Source organism: Mixophyes fleayi, chromosome 4 (genome assembly GCF_038048845.1).
Source record: "Mixophyes fleayi isolate aMixFle1 chromosome 4, aMixFle1.hap1, whole genome shotgun sequence".
Classification (NCBI taxonomy): domain Eukaryota; kingdom Metazoa; phylum Chordata; class Amphibia; order Anura; family Limnodynastidae; genus Mixophyes; species Mixophyes fleayi.
In genome coordinates this window covers 208,891,250-208,901,581 of record NC_134405.1, presented here as the reverse complement: position 1 = coordinate 208,901,581, position 10,332 = coordinate 208,891,250, and the positions used below count along the sequence as shown (strand labels likewise).

The 10,332-nt window shown below is 40.5% G+C and overlaps 1 protein-coding gene across 1 annotated transcript; it reads right to left on the bottom strand.

Annotated features, from left to right (window-relative positions):
• Positions 1 to 2,242: 2,242 nt before the first annotated feature.
• Positions 2,243 to 5,551, bottom strand: EGR1 (early growth response 1). Its single transcript, XM_075209228.1, has 2 exons — positions 5,088 to 5,551; positions 2,243 to 4,544 (listed from the first exon to the last, which is right to left on the bottom strand). Exons 1-2 carry the CDS (start codon positions 5,305 to 5,307, stop codon positions 3,262 to 3,264), a joined length of 1,503 nt encoding a protein of 500 aa, XP_075065329.1. The 5' UTR covers positions 5,308 to 5,551; the 3' UTR covers positions 2,243 to 3,261.
• Positions 5,552 to 10,332: the final 4,781 nt, after the last annotated feature.

Here is a 10,332-nt window from a genome sequence, read left to right as displayed (position 1 = left end):
GCAGGCCCCATTATACGGCACCAATGATAGTTCTGCCACTGTGTGGGCCTCATATTTTATAGTGGTACTTCACCCACAATTCAGTGAAGTATCTACATCATCCAAGCTCATGTTATAGGTTACTGGCGAATGTCGACGTTATCTAGGATTACTTGGCTTCTCACATCATCTATTAATTTATAGCATTCCAGAAATGGCAATCACTGGAATAGCAGCCATTGGAGTTAATGGTAATGTGTAGATAATTTAAAACACAGATATGACCTGTCTCTGGAACCTAAACCATAGAAAAGGGGAGGGTTTCTAAACTTTAGCCCCACAACACTGACAGATAATAAGATTTTCCAGTTTTGGCAATATTGAACCCGATATTTATGAAATATGCATATTGTGTTATCACTCCATGATTATTAATGCCTGGTTTATATACTCAGATCCCTACCAAGTGACAGCACACTTCTCCAGTGATAACAAAGAATTAGAAAGGCAGTGTGTTGGCGTTACCCAGGGCCATCTTAACAACATTATGGGCCCCCGGGCAAAGCAGTGCACCAGGGCCCCTAGATATAGATATATAGATGTATACAGATACAGATAGAGATATATAGAGATAGATAGATGTACTTGCTCAGTGACCCTTGTAGGTTTTTTTCGCAGGTTTTTTCTTTTGTAGGATTATTTATTCTCATTAAGAGCCGTGCCTATGGGGCCCCCTTGCCCGTGGGGCCACCGGGCAGCTGCCATCGTGCCCAATGGAAAAGATGGCCCTGGCGTTACCATGCACTGAAAAATCCAGTGCTGAGCTGAGCCCAAGCAGCATATGCGGGTCACAGCCAGGTCCTAAAACAATTGCAACTCCATTAGCCCATACCATTACTAATGTATTAGGGACACATGTATAGTTGTGTTCTGTATGCTCTCATGAGTGTTAGGGGCATATTTAAGATGCGCCGCAAAAAATGAAAAATAGTTTTCAATCCGTATCGCATTGATAAGGACTGAACTGTTTTTCATATTTATCAAAAAGCCCTACACAGGAGCAGCAGTTCAGATAAACTGCTGTTCCGGTGAAAAAAAACAAACAAACTGATTTATCACTCAGTCTTCGTAATGCGATCCTGGGTGGCTTCTTCGTTTTTCCTTTCAATTCCTGTGCGCATGCGCCGATTGGTAACTCTGGCATATGCACAGGCATCCAAACAGCAATGACCGAAGGACCTGGGTCATGTGACAGGGCTGCACATGCACTGTAAAGCTCTGCTCTTGGGAGCGGAGCTGAACAGTACTGAAAACTATAAAAAATGGCAATGTACGCCAGCCTGAGCATGTGTAAATACATTTTCGAAAGTTGTTAAATTGCGGTACATAGCAGTCCCCATAGACATCTACGGGGACTGCTATGTATTTCAGGAAAAAAAAATGCAAAGCAGCAGATAGCTATGATATCTGCTGCGATGCACCAGTAATAAATTTGCATGGCACTTAGATTTGCGGCTATTCTCCAAAAACGGCAATTTACAGGGAAAAAAATGATTAATAAATAGGCCCTTTAGACTCCTTGTTTAAATATTAGACATGGCTTTGCTCAGCAGACAGCTTAGTAAAATTGCATGCTGAACAAGTCTTCTAGTTATAAATATTTTAGATGGGGGTGCATTGTGTTTGACATATTAACATGTTCATAATGCTCTTCCCACTTATTTCGTACTGACCTGGGCTGAACGCATTGATGAGAATTGTCTTGTACCATCAATCAATTTAGCACAGGTTACTGAAAGAATAATGTAAGAAGGGAAAACATAACTTTTTGTACCACGTGAAATGGGTCATGTAAGGTATGTAGCAGTTAAATGTACTTAATACTTGCAGGCTACTGTACTTCAGTTGTTATTAAAATACCTTAATGCAGGATGTTACCTGGAGTAAAATAGAGCGCAAAAGCCATGATGTTCAGTGTCTTACTCCGAAATGTTTTTTTCATGTAATACAGCCTGGAATAGAGGCTTACACTGCAACTGACCTCTAAAGCACTGTTTTGTGCTTTGTGTATTTTCTTTGGTCATATGTTGTTCTTAACTTGTTCCAAAGACCTATCTTGCACACCTTATTAAGCTTATATTACCCCTTGTGTTATTTGCTCATTTTGTTCTTTCCCGTTTTGGCACAAAAGAACATAATGGAAGACATAGGTCCTCCGTAAAGCAAGACATACTTAATAATAAAACACACCAACTAAAGGAAGTAAAATATTTTAGATATTTTATTTTTCTGAAGGATATGTTGTACACCAAATATCCCATTGGCAGTAAAGCGCATTCAATGTGTTTTAAGCCAAACAGTCACTTTGTTTAAACAAACACAAATATAAAGTAAAAATAAAAACCACAAAATAATGAACTGCATGTTTATAACATACAAAATCCATGCCTACTTAGTAGGTAACTACAACATTCCATCTCTTGAATATATATTTATAAATTTACATTTCAATTACAAAAATAGACTTTTGTGTTTTTGCTTACATTCTACATAAAACGAAGCTGTGCTTCAGTTCCCTCTCTGTACCTTTTTCAGGTCATTTATACATTCTTTTAAGAATTCCCTTTCACCTTAAGGCTAGATGCAATGCATCAGTACACGCAAATGCACGTGTCAAGACATCAGCAAGGCTTCACAAAAAGGCACCAAGTTACTGGAAACAAAACTTTTTGACATATGTGAGAGTACCATCTGATGATATTTACAGAAATAAAACAAATTAACATAATAAAGGATAAACAAAACATTACTCTTACACATGCTTGAATACATAAGTGCTGATCCTCAAATAAGTTGAAAAGTCATGGTAGTATTATCACTAGATACCATTTACAAACGGTGTCCCTATTTCAAATAATACCACATGAATATGCAAAGGGGCAAAATTCACATCAAGAGTACCCCAGAAAAAGCATAAAAAAACGTAAACAAAAACCTTGCACATGTACAATATACATTATGTATATAGTAAAAATCCCTTTATGCAAATAAAAGTTGATCTTTAAAAGGATCATGTTGAAATTATTTCAATTATTCATGCAAATCAAGTCTTTTGAAAACAATGGGAAATTAAAATGGCAGTTTCTTAGGCATTTGAAGCTTATCAGTTTATAATGACCTTTCTTTTGCTCGTGAATCGGTCACCAATAATCTCCCACTCTGAGACCAAGCTTTGGAAGTCTTCCGTTTGTGCCTATTCCTTTTTTGCACAACACCGAATTCTCAACAAATCTCAATTGTCCTGGGAGAATATGTCACTGACATATCAGAAAGTGCTGATGACACAGGTGAACTGAAGGAATTGGTGACTAATGAAGATGAGAAGCTAGTGATACCTTGGGCCTGGAAGGTGGAGGTAACAGAGGGGTATGTAACTGCTGTGGAGGGAGATGGGAAAGAACTGTGAACTGGTGAAGGGTAAGAAGAGGACACAGGGGAGGAATACGATGTTGGCACTGGAGATGGGTAAGATGTTGAAGCTGATGGAGAGTAGGAAGAAATGGGAGAAGCAACTGAGACTGAAGTTGCCTTATCTGCTTTTTTGTCCTTTTGCCTTAGGTGAATTTTAGTGTGCCTCTTTCGCTCATCGCTTCTTGCAAATTTCCTACCACAAATGTCACAGGCAAATGGCTTCTCCCCTGTATGTGTGCGTATATGAGTTGTTAAATGGTCACTTCTGCTGAAATTCCTCATGCAGATACGGCACTGGAAGGGTTTTTGGCCAGTATGAATTCGAATATGCCTTGTCAGTTCATCTGATCTGGAGAACCTCCTGTCACAAGACTCAACAGGGCAGGCATAAGGTCTCTCATGAGGAGGGGTCTTGCTTGGGCGGTTGGGGTATTTCCTCATTCTGCTTGGCTTGATGAGCTGAGATTGATAAGTACTGTTGTTGATAGTTTTGAGGTCTTGTGAAACAGTCTGTGTAGCAAAGGCCTTGATGGTAGATAGGGGTGTGAGGGAAGGCTGGTGGGTTCTAGTTTCCATAGCCTGGAAGGGTTTCTGATCTGGAGATACCAGGCTGACATCTCCCTGTTGCTGTGGAAACAAGTAGTCTGGGATCATTGACACCTGGAAACTGGACTTTGTGACAGGGTATGCAGGGGGCAGGTACTGGATTGAAGATGTAGAAGTATTCTGAAAAGACTGAGGTGACTGATCAGAGAAGATGTCTGTGCTGGAGTTGGGAAATGTTGGTGCTGCAGAGTAAATGGGGCTGCTTTCACTTGAATGAATTGAGCAGCTAAGAGGAGGACTCTGGGAGGAAGATGAGGAGGAGGATGGTGAAGATGAAGGTGTTGAAGCAGTGGGCGAGTTTGCCATTCCCACCAGTCCACTGACAAGGCTGAAGAGAGGTTCTGGCCACAGAGTGTTACTACTGTTAGGAGCAGGCTCCAGGGAGAAACGACCAGTGTAAGTCAGAGACGGCAGTCTGTTGATCTGGTTGGCATAGCTTGTCTCGATCACTGATTTGTCGTTGTTCAGGGACATTTCAGAGAAAGCATCTATAATAACAAGAGAACGGGTTAGATACGGTAAACAAATCGACCATGCCTATTATCATTATACAGAAACCTGCCATGTCTATTTATAGATAAAAGCTGCACATCTCCCACTGACAAATACTACAATTATCCTTGAAGGCCCTTTGCACAATGCTTGATCTCAGACGCTGCATGAACTGACTGACGCAAACAGAATTCCCTGCTACAGTATTTAATATTCACTGCACAATCAGCTTGCACCTTCAGCTGCTCATTCAGTAATCCTGCTCTAAAATCAAATGCATCATATCGATTTCTCCCGTGCCATTATAATGTATAGGATGAATATCAATGCAACAGTCTACCAGAATGCAAACCCTTTATCATTCAAATAAAAATAAATACTATGCAAATGATTGATATATATATATAAGTAACAGTTTAATTAAATTAATTCTCAAGTTTAATTTGTTCCATGATTAGCAAGCGGACTCATTAATATGTGGATGTACAGTGATCTGGGAGCCATTGCGCACACAGACATTTGGGGGATGCGATGCTTACCTGCTGCTAGGTGATCGAAATTCTCAGGTCCCTCCCCAGGGGAGTTGAATCCGCTGCCCTCGGGGACTGTAGCGCCCAGGAACTGGGATCCCCCTGAATTGAGCAGCATCATCTCTTCCAGTTTAGGATAGTTATCCATGGTGGGGGAATGTGGGAAAGAACTAAATGGGTCAGAGATCTGCAGAGGTGAGATGAGCATCTCTGCTTTGGCAGCTGCCATGAAGTCCTCGGGGATCCCTAGAAGAAAAGCTGCCTCCGCAAGCACACTAAGGGACGACAGCTTATCTCTCCCCGGCTCAGGGGCTGTGGACAGGGTACACTTTGTGTTTTGATAATAACGAGTGTTGTTGTGCTCTTAGATGCTGGCTGCTGCTGGGGTTGTCGCCGGTTCTGCAATCGCTGCCCCCCGCACGGCTCCCCCAGTCCTGCCTGCTGGAATCTCTCGCGGCTCCCTGGGATCCGCTTCTATATAAAGGATTCGTAGCTCTCTGTGCCCGCCCACTTTCTGTGACGTACATGGCCATATATGGAGTGCAGGAAGCCCTTATTTGGAGGGAGCTGGAGGACCCGTGACGTCGCCTCGGAAGGGGGAAGACTGGAGATGGAACTCCGTGCACTCCTATGGAATCACTGACAGCGAGAGGCAACCCCGTCCCGGGGAGATCCCTGCGCTCAGCCCCTAGCATAAGAACGGGGAGCCGGCCATGGGCTCCCGCTGACCGGGCCACGGAACCCCAACATCGGGTACCCGGGCACCACCTTCTCCCCGCCTCCCCCACCACCTTCCGGAAATCCCGGCCGGTCAGTCCATGTAAGGTGATGCCCATGTAAGGCACGGTTCCGGCGGGGTTCCTTCCTGCACCTTTTAAGGACTTTCCGGCTTAGCTCCCTCTCCCTTTCTGTTTCAGATAGAAAAAAGTGCTGATGAGGTGCTGGAGACTAGAAACAAGAGCGAGGATGGAGATCAGCCTGCAGAGACAGGTCGGCAACTACAGGGGCATCCCAGTACCACCAACATAATGTGCAATCCTGCTTCCATCCGTGTACATAGTGCTATAATAATCACTAAACGCATGTGGATATTAGCGGTTCTTACCACATGCTAATCTTAGAAAAGGTATAATAATAAACGATGATGATGTATATTTTTTTTTTGCAATATTGTGACAAGCACCGATTTATATTTACATCTCTATGTATCTATCCATATGTCCTAATATTATAGTGCAATTGTACTATAGTGGAAGTCAGGGGGGCATTTGCCCAACAGGCTGGTCCTATAGTGGGCTACCTTGGGCTGGGTCACTGGGCTACTTGCATTTTTTCCTGCTATAGGCTCACCCCAATTGACCATTTTTCAGCCAGCCCCTGGCGGAAGAATATATGTATATATTTATTAGCCTTGCATATGATGACCAACCTACCAGTACTTAGATCTACAAAGCAGTAAATCAATCTCCACATAGTTTGGCAGATACACCTGTAAATGCATTGGACGGAAAATTTTACATGATACTCTTGTGTATTGGAATAGTTTTTTTTAACTTTGGTTAAAGTCTTCATATAAATCAGTGTTCCTGCAGTAGTGCAACTGAAAGATGTATCCCATTGTAAGCATATTTACATAGACATTCACGGTGTCATAAAATGCAAGTAGTTTTTGAAGCAAGAAAAAAACACAATGAGGAACTCCTGTGTAAATGTATCCTATCCACCCTTTATCTGATTCATAAAAACACATTCCCTGAAAGCAAATCTAATTTTTAATGTGGGAACTATTGAAAATTGCATCTATATAATCTGACTCAATGTGGTAGATTGACAATCTTCCCTTATCCTTCCATCAAACTATTCAAAGTTTTGCACCCGTAAACAATGCCACCATGGCCTGCAAATCCATGTGTTTCCTTGTAAAATTTGGTGCAAATACAGATTCAATACCACAAAATACATTTATATTGGGGGTATTCACTTTGTAAATGGGCTTTAGATTTTTTTTTTTCAATTTACAAGTATTCCCATAAAAATCAGAACCGCCATCTACAGACAAATCAATAAAAAGCATAAGGGCCTGATTCATTAAGGAAAGGAAAACAAATGAGTAACTTTGCACCTTGGCAAAACCATGCTGTATTGGAGGGGAAAGTAAATTTAAAATGTGATGGCAGATTTATAGTTGAGAAAGGGCATATCCTAGATCAAGTTTAAATTTCAATGTACAAATAAAGCTGTCAAGTATTTAACTTATGTGCACAATTAAAAACTAATTTGTATCCTTTGCATTGCAACATGGTTTTATACAGGAGAAAATGTACTACTTTTTTTGCCTTACTTTCCTTAATGAATTAGGCCCTAAATGTCTATCTAGACCATAATATTTTTTGTGTAATCTGTTTTTATGGAGGAGAAAATGCAACAGATGAGATAATTCACAACAATAATATCCAGAGCTGGTAACAAAGTCCAACCGCACATTTTTTTTTCTTTAAGAAAAGGAAAAAAAATAAAAAATAGAAAACCAGGCAATGGCCGGTAATCATATGGATCAATATCCAAATAGGAGAAAAATAAGTAGGGTAAAGAAGGTGGAAGGGGTAGAGGGAGGAGGCTCCTTGGGAACAAATATATTTTATGTTGAATACACTTAACTATACTTCAATTATTGATTGCATTAGAAAAAATAGCGCAGCTTTGGTGTGTAATTCTCTTGGGAGTTTAGTAGCAATAAGCTGTGACACTTGCAGGCCAAATAAAACTGCTCAGTGTATGGTTTCGAATATCATAATAGCAATGCCAAGTTCACTTACTGTAAATTTTACTTTAAACACAATATTTATTTTTCTGGTTATATTGCTAATTGGTTTCTGCTAAAGGTCCTCTGCAGGATTTCTGTTCATATTCATAAATCACCCTGGATTCTGAAATATTACATGACATTTATCACTCAGCATATGATAACAAGATAATACATTGATAATTGCCAAATGATGTAGCTGGCTCCATTAACAGGGAGGCTGCATTTGGGTAAAGATATAAGTAATTTATTGGCCATATGGATATAATTATCCTTCAAAGTTGGCAATAGTGCAGTCATCATAGGCAAACCGAGGGGGGGTTTCTTAGTGTCTGGAAACCCCCTCCCAGCCTGGGGCACTATATGCTTGAGGTGGCTTGCCCCATGTAAATGATGGGGATAGGAATTGCCTGGGTATATGATGTGGATAGGAAGAGTTGGAGAGCAGCCAAGCACTGTCTAAAATTATAGCCACGCCCCCATGCATGCTGGTCACGCCCACTGGTGGCATAGCATGGAAACCCCTCTCTACAAATCCTGCGTTTGCCCTGGTCATGAGAGTGCCACCACCATTTGCCCTTGGCTGTCGATAACAGCCTATATTTATATCCTCATGGACCCTGAATGCAGTAGTCCACCCATTTGGTTTGTCCAGAGTACAGTACAGTGAGTACTAACAATGCAGTGCTCATAGTGATCGATTTTGACTACTGTATAATTTCCAGTGAATGCAGCAGAGTGCAGCATATCATGGGTAGCTTTACAGCTGCCTATGGGTGTGCACCATGAGGCCTGGGAGATATTTAATTCATTTCCTAATCACATGCTCCCTTCAAACAGCATTCAAAGCAAATACTGTATGCACTAATGTGGAAATATATTTCTACCTTTACGCAAAGGAAAAGAGGTAACATAATCAGTGATACACCAGGCGAAGACAGGCTTATTGGAAAGAAAGGACAGCAGTATGATTTCATTTAATATAACTTGTATCTAATGCACTGAAGGAAATTGCACCTAAGTGTTTTTGAGTGTGCACATGTGTAATAGATACACGTATAAAGATGGAGCCTGATTGGTTTAGATTCTTAGCTACCCATTAACAATAACTTTCACAATAACCTTCAAAATTAAATTTCTCCCTATCTAGCAAAATGGGATGGGGGGATATCAAGTGGATGGTGTGGCAGCCATCCAATCTGTGATCTTAATGCCAATCTGTGATCTTAATGCAAAGTGCCAAGAGAAATTAAAATAAAAATTCTGATTCTTGCAGCAGGAAAATATGACTGTTACTAAATCACTGAAGGTATATACTATGTGGAGTCTGCATGTTCTCCCATTGTTTCTGTGGGTTTCCTCCCACACTCCAAAAACATACTGGTAGCTTGACTGGCTGCTGACAAAAATCGACCCTAGTGTGCACGTATGTGTGAGTGTGGTAGGAACAGGGGTGATGTGAATGATTACATATTCTCTGTACAGTGCTGCGTAATAGGATTGGCACTATATAAAAAATAATAATGTACAATAAGCTTAACAATTCTTGTAGGACAGAGAGTGCAAGCTATTTGGGCTAGAGTACATCTCACATAGGCAAAGTGTTTCTGTTAGTATAGAGGGAGCAGAGGATGTTCTCAGGAGTGCTTCTGTGTTGTTGTCCCATTCAGTCTAAGCACACACATATGAATGTAGCATGGGTTTTGTTTTTCATGTACAGTAATAGAGCAATATAAGTCTTGGACTTCTGCAGTATAATTGGATACTTCTACTTGGGAAATGCAATTTTACCATCACTATGCTTTGTTGATTAAGTTGCCAACATTGACAAGTTGCAAAATATAGCTGTGCCCCTCTCCAGACACCCAAACATTTTGGCATGTAAGAAAAATTAGAGCTAAGCATGCTGGGCTTTTATACAGTCACCCACTGTGCTTTGGCCTGCACTCATGAAAAGGCACACACAGCATTAACAGATCTAAAGTAGGGTAGATTACTGTAAGGGCCACGTTGTCAGTACTCACCAGAAGGAGCGATCATGCATGGTCTCGGGAGAATGTAAAAATGATTCCAGTAGTCATTTGTGTAGATTGGGATTTATTTATGCTTGTTAAGCTTTATTTCCTCAGACTTTATTTTTCTGTGACATAGTATTACTATTTTTGACATTAAAATTTAGCAACAATTGATACAAAAGAAAAAAAAATACATATTGTGTGTTGTTTTGAAACATCTAATTACATTGGTTAATCTAATAAACTCACATTGTCTATATTGATTAGAATTGTATTAGCATCTAATGCAACCTTTAGACATTGACAAATAAACTCATGACAACCAAACTGAGGCTACTGAGGCTTAAGGATTGACTATTGATTGCAAAATGCTTTTTCAAAGGACTATTTTCCCCTCTAGATATTTTCCTCTTTAGTTGCTATTAGAAACCAGTCA

Coding starts and splice junctions, on each gene's coding strand:
- EGR1 (XM_075209228.1), bottom strand. CDS start 5,307: ATGGCAGCTGCCAAAGCAGAGATGCTCATCTCACCTCTGCAGATCTCT. Junction 4,545..5,087: donor TTTCGATCACCTAGCAGCAG/GTAAGCATCGCA, acceptor TTGTTATTATAG/ATGCTTTCTCTGAAATGTCC.